This window comes from Corvus moneduloides, chromosome 4 (assembly GCF_009650955.1).
Source record: "Corvus moneduloides isolate bCorMon1 chromosome 4, bCorMon1.pri, whole genome shotgun sequence".
Lineage (NCBI taxonomy): Eukaryota > Metazoa > Chordata > Aves > Passeriformes > Corvidae > Corvus > Corvus moneduloides.
The window spans coordinates 17,551,336-17,569,547 of NC_045479.1; the positions used below are offsets into that span (position 1 = coordinate 17,551,336).

Here is an 18,212-nt window from a genome sequence, read left to right on the forward strand (position 1 = left end):
CCAATCTTTGCATTTGCTTCTTGAAAAGAAAGATTATCTCTCCAGTTCACTCTGAGTTATTGCCAGGATTTCTAATGACATGACAACAGGGATGAAAATAATCTCCAATATATTTGCAACCTTGCAGCTCCAGCTGCAAGGAGCTTTCCAGTTGCAGTCAAAACCCAACCTTTTTTTGCTAACTATCCAGCCTTTAAATAGATGATCATGGCTCTTTCTGCCTCAAGGCACAGAGTTACAGAGGCTGTAGCAGTGGTTATTCTGACTGTGCAAAGAATCGGTATCTTTGATATTTCTGAATGCAGCTAAGGAGAAAAATATAGACTGTGGTAGGGGAACTTCAGCATTTCATTTTGTAACATGCATTTAGTGGGTATGATAAGGAAGTATGTTTCCTCAAAGTGCATCATAAAAGATAAATGTTGCTGAAGCTGAGTTGGTAGTTCATTTTCCTTGCCTTACTGAGAAGCTAGGTAATAGTATGCATTGAATTCCTGAAAATTGGTCCTTAGCTCGCCTAGGCAATCCACAGCCTGAACTCAGCACAAGGCAGGTAGTGCAGCTGTCCTGTGTTAGAGCTGACCACAAAACAAAAGTTCATTACTCTTGATAACATGCTAAAAGGAGGAGGCTTTCTTAAACAGAAACACCACCAAGGTTGTGCATTTCTCATTTTAAATTTAAAGACCCCCCTAGTTTTATTTTTCCTTCCTAATACTCTAACTTTTTTCACTTTTTAAACTTCAAAACATGCACTGTCATTACTTCTTTCCCTCGAAGAAGTTAATGTAATTTCAAGTGGACTAACAATACAGAAGTGTTTTTAAATTCTATTAGCAATTTAAGGTTCAATTTCACTTACAGCCTATAAAGTGATTTATTTTAAAACAGAGTTATGGCAGTTATGACTCTGGCATAAAGCTCCATCTCACAACAGCTTTGGTGGGAAGAAATTAGGTAGTCAGGTTAAGAGGAAGAAAGAGTAAGTCATAAATTCTAGAGGGCAAGAGAAGTAGTAATGTAAAACTCGTAATTGGCTTTTCAAAAGCATTTACAATGGATAAAAACATAAAACAATGCAAAAAGAATATATGAAAGCTGTCAAGGGGCTGACTTCAAATCACCACTGGCAAACCATGTTGCATGAAAAACAGCTGTACATCCTAGCCTCCAAAACTAAAATATTCTGATGATGACTCAAAGATCTTCAATAAAATTAATATCAAAACAACACCAATCAAATAAATCTACATCTATAGCTATGTCTTAGCTGCTTAAATAGTAAAATGGCAATTTGAATTGCTGCCAAAATAAGGTGAGCTCCAGCTTTACAAAGTGTCTGTGAACATCTTGCAAAGGGGTCTGCAGATTCAGTCCTTCTTCCTCACTGCATTTATGTCTTGGACAACAAACCAAGGACATCGTTTTCCTCTCAGATTTCTGGAGCAAGCCAAGGCAGAGTGACTTTAGGAAACCTTGTTGCTGATTTGATATAGACCAAAATATTGGGTTTTTCCCTTTAATATATTCCCATTTATTTGACAATCAATCCCCGTCTGCACCTATTTCTTGGAATTTTTTACTTTTTCTTCCTTGCTTTTCTTATGTGTCTCTCTGCGTTCCTCATCCGGTGAGGGCAGACAGTCATGGCATGTGAGAGAAGCTGTTTGTGAAAGAAACACTTGCCTTCCTCCGCACTGACCAGAATTTTACCCTTGACATTTTATGCATTCAGCTACTAAGAACCAGAATCCTGTATCTTCTCACTGCTGTTGTGTTGCCACTTCCCTTGGGAAAACAAGACAAAAGGGACCCCAAGAAAAAAATGTAAAAAACCCGATACATGAGCCAAACCTCACAGTGTTGCATTTGTGAAGAGCATTGCCTCTGGATCCCCTTTTCGTGACTAGGTGTGCAGGACTGGTGGGAAATGACCCATTTTTAACCCACCCCACTCTAAGCTGACACTGTAATGCCACAGCCACTCTTCACGTAGAGTTCACCGTGAGTATCAGAGCAGACAGCCCAATCATTTCACTGAAGTGAAAAATCACAGCTCTGCGATGATGCCTTCAAGGCACATTTAGCTGAAAGAGCCAACACACTGTGCTTCAGGAGGAGAGGAAAGGCTACATAGGCAGAATGAATGAGCAGTGAAGGCAAAAATTGCATTCATATCTAGTCCTACCTATTTGATGGGGGTTTTTTTAACAATAACATCATAGAAGCAGACAAGCTCTGATTACGTATGAGCATCTGCACGTACACATCTAAAACATTTGCCAGCAAAAGTGCATTTCTCTCAATCCTGAAGCTTAAGAGTGGATTTGACCATCACAATGAAAGGGTGATAACACTGTCTGACCTCTGCCTGACCTGCTGCCCACCTCCTGGATGCTGACTGGCACTGACTGTTGAGAATAACTAAAAATAACCAGCTTGTCTCATATATTGTAGTAAGGGCAAAGGGAGAAAAAGAAGTGGCATATTTGAGGCTCTTGCTGTTCACCCTTCTGTCACCTTCCTCTTACAAATGCTCCCCTTGAGGACAGAGTTTGTTGTAGAAAGCACAATTAGTACAGATGATGGGAGCCAAGAACTTATTAATGATTTCATACCAATAACAAACTGGTAATGAGTTTGAGGTTTTGAGGCAGAAATGGGGAACTGAAGAACCTGCCCCACAGAGGGCCATGTTTAAGGATAGCCTCACATTGCCACACAGAAAAGACTTCTGTTTTGTAAGATGTAGTCTGAATGAACCCAAATGAGAAAATGACAGCATAAAGAGCACAAAACATAAACCCCAAAGATGCTGACTTTTCTTATACATTTCATGGTTTCACAGGTTTTGATTCTATGCAGTTTCTTTTTGTTTGGTACGAGATTTTTGCCAAAAATCTCTTTAGTAGCTGCTAACTATCCAAAGGCATAATTTAGATGTGTTTTGCTCCATCTCACTCTGATTGCACCTCACAAATCATGCACTTCTGGGGTCAGGTCACATGCAATGCTCCATGTCCTGGCAACCAAGACATATCCCCAGGAAAAGGTAAATCCCATTTCCCAAAATTACCTAGTAAATCCCAGGAGAAACCCTTACAAATAAATCAGTATTGATTAAAAGACAAGAAAAAAAAAATAGACTGAAAATAAATGTGGGTTTTAAACAAGTAAGAGCAGGTGTTGAAGCTCAAGCACCTTGGCTGGTAATTATTATCCACATGTGATTAGCACCCATGAGTTTCCCTCAAAGTCCAAGTACTAATCACAGCTCCAGTAGAGATCATTAGGTTTTTCAGTTTCATTTGGTGGATCTCATCTCTGAACCAATGACCAGTCAGTGCTGTCCATTCTGTACTTCTTAATAATGAGCAAAAAGGTTTAGGAGGAAGGAAAACAGGCAGTGATGCATCCACATGCAGGGAACAGGAGAAAATCAACAACAGAAGGTACAATCATGCAGGGCTACAGTGCATGTGTGGATTCCCAGGAGAAGAGAAATGTGACCACACCGCTTGTGTACCAATTGCTGGGAATACATCCAGATTCCTGTTCTGTAATCCCAATGAGTACTGAAGGCATAAAACATTCAACAATTACCAGGCACATCTAACGCTAAATGACTGGGAATAACAACATTAGTCTCTCAGGGAGCCTTTAACTATCTTTTTTTTTTTAAATTGAAAACAGCTCAGGATATTTAAAAAAAAAAAAAAAAAAATCAAAGAAAATTAATTGGAACGGGGGCAACAAATTTACCTTCATTCATTGTTTAATATTCATTATCAGTGATACATGTCACCCCAATTTATGCTCAATTTGCTTATGCACTCAGGCAGTGAGGACTTTCAGCAAAAATTTCTCCTTCTCCTTATGCCTTTACTTTATCTGGAAGGCTGCTGAAGCTTTTGGACCCAAGTTTCAGAAAGTCTGGCACCAGGGTATTCTTCCTTTCCCACTTAATCCCAGGCAAATGAATGAAGTCACAAGGTAGAAGTCAACACAGCTCCTGGGCTCTTGCTCCTGAGAGTCCAGATCACATTGCAAGGATTGTGTAAAAACTGGCAAGGCAGCTAATCCAGCACTGCCAAAAACCATCTTACTCCACACCACTTGAATAGACAAAAGCCCAAGTTATTTTTAACTAGCAAATTAATACCAAAAAGAATGAGTCAGCACAAGAAGTTCTTAAGAGGGCTTCCTCATCTAGAAACAAAAGCAAGAAAAGTTATGCATTTTAAAAATGTAGAAGCCACAAAGAAAAAGAAAATACCATTTTGACAAGTTCAGAGAGCTGCTAGCCCAACATCCAAGCAGCCACTGGTGTGTGACACCTGTGAAACAGGGATGTTATGCAAAGATGCTTTCCCGGGCATCCCCTACGAGCCCTGGGCAGTGGGACTGGATCTTCAGGTAGCAGCAGCACTGATGGCCCAGTACTCCATGAAATTTACCTCCCTCTTCTTTAAACCCAGGTAATACCTCTGGCTTCCCGAGCTGTCCTCTCAGCACGTGCTCACTCAATAGCCTGCACAAGGGGGGATTTGGCACCACCTAGGCACAAATAAGGGGTCATTCTTTCAAAGAACTTATGTAAGAACAAGCACTGCCAGATCCTGATTTGATTAATTACTGCCCAAAGATTACCAAGGGCAGCTGAAAGTACACCCTCTTTCATCTTCTATTTGAGGCCCCTTTTCTGAAAGAAGGAGCTGGGAATTTGAGTATTTTTAATAAGGCACTCTGTATTTATGCAACAGTCCCTTGGTTATGCTCCATTATCCCACTTGGCCTTTTTTTGACCTCCCTAGTGTCCATTGTTTGACTCTGTTATTCCCAGCAGAGCTAAATGCCTGAACTTTGCCAAAGAAAACAGTGTCATGAATGTGTCAAATCCCAAATTTATATCCAAAATCATTGTTTGGGCTCATTAACAGGAAACACAACCACTCAAAGATGCTTTTGGTGGCTCGCAAGTATATTTGAGGGTAAGAACAGCAGAACAACAAGCTGATGGTTACCTTGAGAAAACAGTGCCACAACAAAACGTATTTATCCTGAGCTCTTGACCTTCCAATGCTATTACAGTTGGTGCTTATGAGGAGTACAAACTTGGAAACACAACCATCTTATGAGTGATTGTAGCAATTTAGGATTATAAACCACATTTCAGGAAACAAAAAGGTTAATCTTACCCCAGCCACTTTTGGATTCACCTTTGGCTTGTCAGCCAAAATGTGAAGCAAGAACCCAAAAAAGTGTTTGGTGGTAACTAAGTAGGAAGATGGAGTTGAATGGCAGATTTGTAATTAAATCTTTGTCTGTTAATAAGGACACTTAGAAGCAGTCAACTGGTCTTGCTGCCTATGCTGGGAGCTCTTTCTCTGACAGAGAGACAGCATCGGTCTATTAGTATACCCATTAATCCACAGCATAAGAGAGATTTGGTAGGATTACAAGTCACAGCTTGCTGTATTTTTGTCTCCAAGACAAAGAAAATAATTTTGTTTCTTTTCAGAAGTCCTGTGAACAGGGAAAGTACACGTAAAGAGCAGAGGAAACCATTTAACAGGCACTGTTTCAGATAAAGCTCCATCTGAAATTTTTCCTGAAAGCAGAAGGAAACAATATATTTTTAGCAAATTTTGCAGCCTCTAAAGGCAAAACCTTCACCCATTAACACTATCAGCTAAAGACGGAAAAACATTTACAAGGGTGGGGTGGCCTGGCACAATGTCCCTATGGCAGGCTTTTCTAAATACAGGAGAGAGAAAATAAAAACACCTCTCACTGGACAAAGTAACACATTTATATTATCAGCCTAACTTAGAGCTGGTTCTACCCAGCTGACAGTAACTTCCAAAACAAAGGAATGAAAATACCATCAACTCTACTGACTATGCTAATAATGCCCTAAATTGAGATGTGAGCACCCTCCTGACAGGAGGAACAGTTCTGCCATCTCTCTATCACACCCAGCTCCACTCTATTTCTCTGACACCCCCAGTCATGTCCATGGGCTGCTCTAGATCCTACAGCTTCTTTTCAAAAAGCAGTGCTTGCATTAAGGTACATTATTAAGACCAAAACACCATTAACAACGGTCATGTTGAACACTTCAGCATATTTTCTTAATTATTCTCCTACTAAAAATCATAAAATCATTCAGGTTAGAAAATACCTCTAAGATCATCAAGTCCAACCATTAACCCAGCATGGCCAGTGCACCATTAAACCACACCCACAAATGACATATCTGCGTGTGTTTTAAATGCCACCAGGTGACCCCACCACCTCTGTGGACAGCCTATTCCAATGCTTGACCACTCTTGTGGTGAAGAATTATTTCTTAATATTCAATCTAAACTCCCCTGGCAACAACTTGAGGCCATTTCCTCTTGTCCTACTGCTTGTTACTTAGGAGAAGACACCAGTCCCCACCTTGCTACAGCTTCCTTTCAGGAAGCTGTTTAACAGTGATAAGGGCCCCTCTGAACTTCCTTTTCTGCACACTAAACACGCCAGCTCCCTCAGCTGGTCCTCACAGACCTTGTGCTCCAGATCCTTCACCAGATCCACTGCCTTCTCTGGACTTGCTCCAGCACCTCAATGTCCTTCTTGTCATGTCTTTCATGTCACAAAACTGGACACAGGAATCAAGGTGTAGCTTCCCAAGTGCTGAGTACAGGGCGACAATCACTGCCCTGGTCCTGCTGACCACAGTACTGCTGACACAAGCCAGGATGCCATTGGCCTTCTTGGCCACCTGGGCACACACTGGTTCGTGCTCAGCTGCTGTCAACCAGCACCCCTTTTCCACCAGGCAGCTTTCCAGCCACTGTCTTCCAAGTCTGTAGTGATGTATGGGGTTGCTGTAGCTCAGGTGCAGGACCCAGCACTTTGCCTTGTCAAACCTCATTCTGTTGTCCTCAGCCCATCAATCCAGCCTGTCCAGATCCCTCTGCAGAGCCATCCTGCCCTCCAGTAGATCAACATTTCTGCCCAGCTTCGTGTTGTCCGCAAACTGACTGAGGGTGCACTCAATCCCCTGGTCCAGGTCATGATACAAAGCCATTGCTGAAAGTGCCACCATAATATTAGCAAGCAGATAAATATTTATAATGCAAGCTTTCTTGAACTGGTGTAGATGCCAAAACAAACTTCCATCCTGGAGTACATTGAGTGTCTGTTGATGCAGACACTTGAAAGCACGGGACAACACCACAAGGGAGCAGACAAGATCATGTAAGGATGCTGCTTGGTCAGATGCACCACTGCAGTCCCTTAAATCACTTCACTGTCTGGGGTAATCACCAGAGCACAATCACAGGCTCCCTATGCTGTGCATGCGTAAAATTAGACAACTACTAGAAAAGCAAGCTGTCAAAACTGAAGAGAGCTCGCTAGCTTTGTCACTACAGCCAAGCAAACAAAAGGTTCTTCCTGCAGTACATAATTCCTAGCAGTGATTCCTCTCCCAGACTTAGCTTTTCTGTCTTTTTTCAATGCAGAGTTGGTAAAAGTCACCTTACTTGGTTACCCAGGGTTACCTCCCTCCAAGAGCTCATCAGTTAGGTCACAGCCATGGGAGATTAAGGCTGTGGACCACACTCCTCCGAGGGATGGAGGCAGCCTTTGCTGAGGGCTGCCACCTCACAGAGGAGCAGCTGGGGTTCTGGTCTCCACCCCAATGAATATTTAAGTATTTCTTATCCAGCATTAATTGAAACAGGGATGAGAACTTGTTCCCTATTCCCATCTGAGTGGTTTAGCCTTTAGGCTACAGTCATTGTCATCAGCTTGCTTGGTCCCACTCTCCCTGACCCACAAAATACTATCTCCCAACCATGTGAAACATCTGAAGGAACAAAGAGCATCTGCCAGCTGACTGCTAGGGCACTTTCTTCAGAGAAAGAAGAACAGAGAATAAACTGGAGCCCCAAACCTCGCCACAATCACAGAACCAGAGTGTGCAAGGACATCACTGGATGAGGAGGTCAGCTGGGAAACCTCTCCTTGGAAGATCACAGTAGCTCCTTCAGCAGTGCTCAACATGCAGTAACAGAGTAGTGACAGACCTCAGGCCAAGCCAGACCTTTAGATGGACAGAAAATTTTACAGAAGGTGGAAATTTAGGCACCTAATTTACTCGAAATTATAAAATGAGAAAAAACCTTATTTTTTCAGATTGAAAAACTATAATTTCTAAATAGGCAACAGCCAATTATGATTTAAGCCACATTTAATATAGAAAGTCTAGTTCTTAATATATAATTCTTTAGAGGAAAGTCAACTTGAAGACTAGGATTGTAAATTTTTTCTGCTTTCAAACATTAGTTCCCCTCAAAAAAATCCAGGCTACCATGCCCATACATTTTCTGATTAGCATGAACTGCTAATTTTTGTACTGCCATATTTTTGTACTGCTGAAGTGAATAAATGTTTAGCTATGGATTTCAAGGGCAGCGAGGCTGCACAATTTCACCTTTGACATTTTTTCACCTGCTTTCAGCAAATAATGCATCATAAATTTGTATTTTTCCCTCCACCCATTCTTCCGCTGCCCTCGTTCCTGTTTTTGCCCTCCAGAAGCCCAGGTGTGTGCTGTTTCTATGGCCCATTAATATTGTCATCACATAAACCTCCCTGTTCATCTGTTATCTCACAGACAGCAGGTACCCAGGTGCCCATTTCTTTCTGCAATCCCTGCAGTTGCTGCAGTGACTTTTAGTAAAGAGCCTATGAGTTTTAACCCCTTTCTTCCTAGCTTTCTCATTTTCACTAGTCTTAATGGGAAGAAAGAGCTGATCCATACCTGCCCCTTCAGACACCAAAACATTCACACCTACCCACCCCAAACAACTCCTCACCTAGTCTCATAACACGTACAAAACCTGAACTGTACCATCCCTCTTTATCTCCATTTTCTACAGTCTCACCTGCTTCATCTTTGCCTCGTTCTTTTTCCCCTCCAGTTGCCACCTGTTTTGAGTCAGATGCCAAGCTCCAAGTTATTCAGCCTTCCCATGATGGAGGAATATATACAGACATCACCTCTATATGGAGATTTCCTGTCTGTGGGCAGAGAGCTTTCTCCAGCTTCTGAGCTAGGTCATCTGGGCTTTCACAACCACCTCTGTCAGCTATCAGTTTCTCAAGGTGATGATTTCATCTTCATGTACCTATGAAGGGCTTATAGTCACCATAAGAAAAGGCTTTTCAGTGGCACAAATGGAAATAAAGTTACTCATCTCCCAACTATAAGTGAACAGTGCTTTTAAATAGGAGAAAAACAGATTCCAGAAAATCAGAAAAGGATAAAAGATTGTATTTTTAAAAGATGTTTTCCAGGAAAAGTATTTCTTTAATGTTTATAATAAATGAGGACAATTCATACACTGTTAGAGAAGGTTACATGATCAAACAACCATAACGATCTCTTCATACAGAGAGGCCATCTACCATAAAATGTGTGATGCCTAACATACAGATTTTGTAAATCTGGTCTCTGACTGCCAAAATATTATCTCTCTGGCCCCAGTTTTAAAATATGTGTATTTTTGGCTCAAATTAAACAGCCTACATTCCCTATCTGAGGTCTTGGTGGGAGAAAAAAAATCTACCAGCTTTCCAAAATGTGTATTTTATTTAGTTAGGTGATTGTTAATAAGACTCCTATCCAACACTCTAAGGATTTTTATTACATCAAAAATAAAGCTGGTGGTGTTTTACTCTTTTAATCATTTTAACATGAAGTAGAAAGCTATCTATGTACAGAGATTCTTGGTTCATCATTCCCCATGAGGGTGAAACACCTGATCAAGTTCTTAAAAACAAAACCCTTTCAAGATATGGGCACTGAGATCAGTTTTTGTTTTTGCAGTCTGAGATGCATAATCTCCAGAGACCTGAGCCTGATACACATGGAGAGACAGTTGGGAAGTCGAGCAGAAAGTTCTGCAGAGTTGGTAAATGATGTGGACATTTTAACCTTAGTGGGCCACAAGCCCTGGGAACGGCAAACAAGGACTTGAAGAAAGCAGAAGCAACGTTATGTATTACATTGTGCCTCGCTAGGAGAAATCATGCAAGACAGTAGTTAATCAATACTGCTAGGAAACATGAATGTTGTGTTTTTTATTAAGGTAGTGGAAAGTTTTGTCCAAAGGCTGTAAGAGTATATAAGCCATACTGCAGAAACAATAAACTGCTTTTGCTTGCATCAAGCTGCCTCCTGTCTCTCAATCACCAACAGATACATTCCCTTTTACAGCAAGGGAGATCCAGGTCAAGCTGCCCTGCAGACATCAGAGCTGTGACTGTAAGGCAGATACTTACTAAAACGTATGAATTTTTAACCTCCGGGCTATGGAATTCCCAGGATTCCTAAAAGTCATCAGCATTCATGTGAGTGCATTCTGATGGTTCAGAAAATGCTCATACACATTCATATGACTATGGATTTTTGTGCACATTCAGAGAGCAGAATGTATTCATCAGATAACTCCCACGACTGGCTGGGGAGTGGAGAAGCCCTGAGTGTATTATTTAGGAATGCAATACCAATAACAGGGGTCATTGTTTGAAAACCTACCTATCAGTCTTCAGTATCCTGAGTGGCTGAATGCGTGGAGAAACTGCCACACATTTCTGGCATCCACACAAAAACACTATTCCCAGAACCACACAGCAGTTACTCAAACCTTTATATTATGACTGAAGGAGAAAGGAATTATTTGTTTGTTTAGTTTATAAGATGTCTTATTAAGGCTTAAAAAACAACTATAAAGCATGTTTTTCTTGAGGGAAAGAGGTAGTGGGCAGGGAGGGGAGAAGACGGGATACAATCAGGTAACTTATGCCCAGAATCTACCAATCTCTCTTTGCATCACTCAGTACAGAAGCCCACATGAAGATCATCTTTTTTCTTTCATTTTTTTCTCTAATTAGATTTCCAAATTTACTGCCTAAAGAGACAAACTGCTTCCTTGTTGTAGCACTCCACCCACGGCAGCATCTAATTCTGACTTTACCCCAAAACATACCAGCCACTTCATACTTTTTTTCCTCCCCTTTGTAGCTGTCAAGATTTGGAGTAAGTTTAGTCTGCTTTTCCCTACTTGCAGGAAGCAGAACAAAGCAGACAAAATTCATAAACACTTACAGGACAAGGTCATCTCATTTCAGCAGTAACTTGGACATCACAGCCATAGGACCAAGGGATACCAGGCTGGGTACAAGGGTGAGACTCCTTCAAGCACAAGGTGAAATACCAGCGTAATTCAGTGTGAAAAGATCACAAAGAGCCCGAAGTAAGTGACAATCACCCTCTATCTCTTATTATTATTCAAGTAATTAATCATAATAGCATGTGGTGTAATGAACTGACTGCACTTATCCCATTTATATCCCATTTATATTTATATCCCATATCCCAATGTTTAAGTACATTGATTGTAGTAAGACAAAAATAAAAGTTCCACGCAGTAAAGGACTTGATACTCAGGGTGCAACATCATCTTAATAATAACTATCAGTTTACCAGCCTTATTTTTATTCAGGTAAATTCCTTTATTGCACTTTAATTAACTACTATGGCTTGTTTCTATTTAGCATTAGAGCAGGAAATAATTGCAGTTGGCTTCACACTAGGGGCTACTATTATCTCCAAGGAAATGAGGACAATCAATATTCCAGGGACAACAGGTACCAAAACTGCCTCCTGAACAAATACAGATCAATAACCATGAGAGAAAATGGAAGGGAGATTTGCATTTGAAGGAATCCCAAGGAGACCCCAGAGGAAAAGAATCGAGTACAAAGACAAAAGTGTATTTTCTCTAACTTGGTTGTTCATTTGTGTGTGAACCTCAAGTCAAAAGGACCTGTGAGCTAAACAAAGCAGGTAGGCATGTCAGCAGCTGCTTGTCTGCCACCAAGATAACTTTGGATAGGATTTTAGGACAAGTATATCAAAAATAATTTAAAATATATTTGATTTTGTTTTGTTAACCACCGCAACAGCAATTACAATCACATATTTTAATTGGAATATGGGAACAAATGGCATGTATGTACTTCTTCCTGAAATCTGATCTGCATTATGGGCAAGCCCAGTACAACCATTAAGCAAGAACGTTCAAGGAGAGTAAAGGACTCAGTTCCAGGGATACCCTGTTCCAGGACTTTCTGTAGGCTAAAAGGATGCCATTCCATTCAACTACAGAAAACGTGGTAATCATTAATATTAACAAATTAATGCATTGAATAATCACTTTCCAGAATCACATCAAAAATATCTCCTCCAGCAGCTGGGCAGTGGGGAGAATCCCTACAGTGTAAGCATTCCTGGGGAATGCAGGGAAGATGTGGGCTCATTTCCAAGTGCTGCCTTCCCCTGCACGCAGTAGTTCTGCTACATTCTGTAACTTCCAGATTCCAAGGGGGAAAGGCAATTTATTAATTGTTACTAAATTCTCCATCAAACTTATTGAACGTCTCATATGGTCAGTAATTACGTTTGACTTCCTTACTGTTACCCATTTTCTAAATATAAGCATGCATTTTAATTTTGCTTTACAGTAGAAGAAAACCAGCAAAAGCCTAATTTAATTCTAGGCAGTCCCAAATACCTGAAAAATTATGTGAATACTGGAAAAGAGAAGAGCTGCCTGAATGCCAGAAGTGTGCAGAAAATGTGTTTATGTAAAATTCAGTACTAAAAAATACAATGCAAAATATTAAGGCTGCTTAGGAAATTATAGCTTCTTGAATTGGATTTTATCATCTTTGTAAGGTGGTGTTGTATAAAAACAACAAAAGTTATATTTCCTTCTTTCTAAATTGTAGCCTTCTCAGGCCATGTGGTTTCTGGGAAGATCACAGGCTAGGAGGTGAGAATTTTTACTTCCTATAATATTTTCTTTACTCAGAGCCATGTTATCCATGACACCCTAAGGAAATTCAGCCCCATTTACCTCTTTCAAGTCTTGGACAATAGCAGTGAGCCTCTCATTCTCTGCCTGAACGTTGGTGACCACGGCCCTGCTCTGCTTGAGCTCGTTCTGCATCTCCAAGATCTTCCCAAGGTAATAGGCTTCCTTTGATGCAGACTCCTGGAGAAGAGTCTCTTCCCGTGTTTCGCCATCTTCGGCCACTTTGCGGTGAACAGAGAAGGACTGTCCAAAAGCCTGCAAGGGAAAAACAGCACAGTAAAAACCTACTGAAGCCCTAGAACAGTTATCAACAGTAACGAGCAGCTGCACAACCAGCGGGGATGGGATAGATCTGCAAACCCCAAACCCTGACCAAATAAACACTGCCTTAGCAGCGTCCCAGCAGCTGAAACGAAGCATCTTGAGGCTGCTCCCGTTTGCAGTAGGGATTTATGGCCCCCATCCAGCCAGCCTCCACTGAGATCAAAATGGTGCTCTGCTAACTGGCCATTAACTAACACCAGTGTTTAACTCTCCTGCACGAGGCCAGCCCATAATTCATAAACTCCTTTCTTCTCTGGTTCCACAAAATAAATGTTCTACGCTTGTTTTGCTTTAAAGAGCATAAATAGCTGACAAATCTTTTCTGAATTGCTTTCCAACAATCTTTTCTTATAGGAGTTGATCTCCTGGTAGGCAAAAATATTCCTATAACCTGGAAGAAAGATAAATGAGCTGAGTACCAAGAAGTGGCCATCTACACCTCTGGGATGATTTATTAGAATATGAATATCGATCTAGTATCGACATCCAACTGAGACAGACAAAGGCTCTCTAACGGTTTAGGGTTAGAAAGTGTATGTTTATTTGGCGCCAGGCACTGCGTGGGATGGCTCCCTAAGATGCAGGGCCCCAATCCAAACAAACACAAAGCTTTTATTTACAAGAGTTATGAATATCCAAAATACAAATGCATATTCATAACTATAACACCTCCCATTCTCCGCTTCGTATGGAAATGAGCTTTAATGTCATTAAGCATGCCTCGTGTGTGCTCTAAATTGAATTGGTGGTCTTGAATTGGGTCAGTGGTCCCAGATAAATGAAGCAAGCTCATCTCCCTCATTTTGACGTTTTCCACCTTTCTGAACTTTAACAACCCTAATTACTTTAGTGACTTCCAAATTTCCTCTTGTGTGACTTTTATACAGGCTCTCACAGAGGGAGGAAATTGGTAATTGTCCTTGTTCCCTAGACCAGTTTATCAATGTTTCTGTTCCTCGTTCTAAGCACAGCTAAACGAACATACAAATGACAAATAATCAATTATTTAGTAATCAATTACTAACATCTTAAAAACCATTTCAGGTCCAGCTCTCTTAACTATTTTAATTAACTCTAGCTGGGCCCAAATTCCCTCTTATTCTAACTAATTTCAACACAGCTAGCCTATAACTAAAATCTTTGTTTCTTTTAAATCTATGTTTGAGGGATGCTAAACACACAGTGTGTCAGCCCCTTTATTTCCTTTATAGTCAGTGTTTTCTGCTTCTGCTAAATAGTTAACTGTTTGAGAAGCATCTAAATATAGAGATAATTTTCAGTGATTGTCTTCTTGTTACTGGCTTACACTGATCAATTTAATAAGACAGTATTTCTCAGTGACAATTTCTGATGTTATTTTTGACAGCTCTGGAGCAACCTGGAAGAAAGCAAAGTACAAGCCATGATAGTAGACATGATGAGATGGAGATATCATTTAACTATGAAAAACTGAGGGGAAAACCCAGCAAAACTACAATAAAATAAAAAAATATATATAATAAAATAATAGATGCACAAAAAGAAAATAAAAATAGCAATATAATAATATATAAAACAAAATAAAAGCAAAACCTGATTTAAGTGCATTACCTTTAAAAAAAAAGACAGTTGAAAATGACATGACCTAATTCTGGAGAAAGACAAAAGAAGGCTTCTAATGTTAAGAGTATTTAGCCTGACACAGGCAGAAGTTCTCTCATACATCTTAAAGCGAACACATCTGAAAGACGTTTTTATTTTTTTGTCCCAATACATGAGAAAAAGATTTGAGTCATGGTTACATGCTATTTCAGTGAAAAATTATCCCTAAAAGCCTCATTTCTACCCAGTTCTATAAAACCACAAAGCACAGCACACATTTGTACCCACTGTAAGCTGTGGCATCCTTTGCCTCCCCATTGATAAGACTTGCCAAATTAAATCCATTGTTCTATTGCTGCTATTTATAGCCTTTCAGAACATGTTCTAAGCTTTACTGGCACTAGAACTGAAGCAGCCCCTTAGAAACTTCAAAGTAAAACTCTCTTCAAAAACTTCTCAGCTTTTAAGTCTACTTCACTTGGAGAATCCTGTGAACTCAGCATTAAAGGATTCTAAAAATATTCAATAATGTATTAACCCAGCTGTCTTCTCAAAAAGCTGTAAGTTACTGAAATAGCAAGTGTCAGCAACTTGCCAGATAGGATTTTCCAAATAACAAGAAATTCAATTTAATGAAACTGTTAGGCACAGATATCTGCCTATCAAAGACAACTGTTTCAGGAACACTGCTAATAAATTATCTTACTCTACATACTTACATTAGATGGCTCACTGTTCCTAGGTTGAGACTGAGCAAAAAGCACCAGTCCAATAAAGACCCTACAAGAGAAATGTAAAGGCCACTTCTCCAGGGGTAAAATCAAAACACAGCAGGAGAGCAGGTAAGACTTGCAAGGATGGAGAAGCTCATGAATAAGTGTTACCTGGAGCCCTCTCCACCAGAGAACTACAGTTAATACCAGTACACAGTGAGGACAGCCTTCCAGATGCACTCCAGATTTTCCTGAACTGTACACTGAAGGTGCATTTTTAGCATGTGTGATGTTTGAGAACAGCTATGAATACAGATTTTGGGAAGGGTGCATAGTATAGTGGAAAACTACTGTGTAGTTCACAGTTCCTTGTACCTATGACTACAGAAAACACATAAGCTTTTTTTTCCTTATGAAACCGAATTTGAACGTTACTGTACCACAGAATGGGTCAGGCTGGAAGGGACCACAGTGGCTCATCTGGTCCAACCCCCCTACTCAAGCAGGGCCATCCCTGAGCACATGGCACAGGATTGCATCCAGAAGGTTCTTGAGCATCTCCAGTGAGGGAGACTCCATAAACCCTGAGCAATCTGTCCCAGCACTCAGTCACTGGTACAGTAAAAGAGTTCTTCCTCATTTCTTTGATGGCCAAGCCACCATGTACTGGCTTTTAGCCTGTCCCAGTTCACACATATCATAATATTTAATTTCTTTTTTAAACTGCTATCAAGATCTTAAAAATCAGGGGAAGGAAAGCAAGCAATCACAGTCCACTTTCCATATTGACGGTAATTATGCGGATCAATGCAACAAGGAGACGAACATGAAATACCTTTTAATTATAAGCAAACAAAAAGTTCTGCTTCACTATTTCTTAGTCTGTAGAGAACATCAAAAAGTTTAAACTTTCCAGACATGCCCACTTAAAGTCTTCCATGAGATTGATCACTTTTCAATTAAACCACATATCAATGCTTTTCAGCTGGTAGTCAAATATTTGTTCTATTTTGATTTCATGTTCTAATAATTTGCTTAATACATTTACTTATCTATAAAACCTTATAACCTTGCTATGATGTGAAATATTTCAAGTAACTGTGCTCACATGAGAAGGTGACTACCCAGACTGCAAGTTATAGGAAGTTCACTTGCATTTGGGGCAAGTGTTGGATACAAACTGGTTTGCTGAATAGATTTTATGGTACTGTATATGAGGGAATAACAGCTTGCTATGGAAGCCTGACTGGAGAAACAGCTTTCCTTTGACATGACATGACACTGAGGGAGAGGAAGAACTATGCAGATGATCCCTGAATTCACCATTGAATAAGATCTTGGTATTTTCACCGAATCATAGAATGGTCTCAAGTATTCTAAGTAGGTGCTATACTATATTGTGCAGATGCATTAGTTAATTGCCCTGTTTTTTCCAGCATGGTGCTGCTGTGTTTGGTGGGACTCCTCATTAAAACCACTTAGAAATCACTACTGGTCCCTTGGTGGCTCTTGGTTTCAGTAATCACAGTGTGGGGCTTTCCTGACAAAGTACATCATCTTCCAGATTCTAGTTTGGACTCAGAAGGGGCTGTGTAGCCCTTCAGGGCTTCTGTTTCCTTGACAAGCATGCTCCCAGAGTAGGCACAACAGCTTAAATCATCTACAAACACTGAGGCAAGTTTACTGCTTTGACAAAGCCTGTCCTAACAGAGACCAGTCAGATTTTCACCTGACACTGGTCCCATCAATTCTCTCAAGATTTTGCTTGAAAGAATGCTCTTGATTGAGTTAGAAGATACTTTTTTTTTATAAATTGGCTGTAAAAGTCAAGTAACAAGACACCATTAAACTATATATAAATATATATATATATATATATATATCTATATCCTGAGACCTCAGAATTGTATAACACTACAATGATTTTTTTACAGGCATCTTAAAATTTGAACTTCGAGAACAATAAAATACTGATCACTATTTGAGGTCATGATAAAGGATGGTAAAAGTGGGTGCACACAAGGAAGAGGTCAATTTTATCACACAGAAAGGTGTAACTTTGGAGGAAAAAAGCCATTTACTGCTGAACTCTAAACAACCCCAGATGGAAATTCCAGTGTCACAAGCAAACAAGCATGACAAAAATAATGCTGGGAACAAAACAGGCACAGATTTGCAAAAGAACAATAGAAAAATATGACTGTTCCAGACATGTCATATTTATATGATAAATATAAACAGCAATAGAAAGCTAATGTGCAGTGACAAAAAATGATGTCTAGAACAAAAATTATATTTAGCACTTCAAGAAAGAAAGGAAAAAGCGAAGCTGGGTTTCTAATTTAGGTGTAGAAAGCAGCACACATGAAAAAGATCAATTAAAAACATAACTAGGTAATGAAGGCTGCTATTTCTGAATTTCAATTTTTATTTTTACTAATCACCTCCTGGGGATGGAATTCTGAAGCTCTTCACAGAAATTCAGTCTTCTAGTCTGCAATGATTAATAAGCAATAAAACATGACCTGACTGCTATCAGGACAAGCAGGCAGCCTACCTTTATGGCTTTGACACCGAGTGTAGTCTTTTCTGATGCATAATGCAACAGCATTGAATAGTTCAAATGATTACCTATTTGAGCTGCTAGCTTGCTGCA

At 40.0% G+C, this 18,212-nt stretch overlaps 1 protein-coding gene and 1 long non-coding RNA gene across 9 annotated transcripts in view; one reads left to right on the forward strand and one right to left on the reverse strand.

The window, feature by feature from the left end:
- Positions 1-18,212, reverse strand: part of BICD1 (BICD cargo adaptor 1) — a 169,714-nt gene that overhangs the window by 71,195 nt on the left and 80,307 nt on the right. For all 8 annotated transcript variants that reach the window (XM_032105436.1, XM_032105442.1, XM_032105438.1 and 5 more), the window contains exon 2: positions 12,981-13,193. In XM_032105436.1, the coding sequence (XP_031961327.1) occupies positions 12,981-13,193 (213 nt within the window). The remainder of the gene's footprint in view (positions 1-12,980; positions 13,194-18,212) is intronic.
- LOC116442453 lies at positions 425-13,840 on the forward strand. The gene is made up of 3 exons (XR_004239553.1): positions 425-435; positions 6,671-6,678; positions 13,721-13,840. It is a non-coding gene; the product is annotated as an uncharacterized LOC116442453 (long non-coding RNA).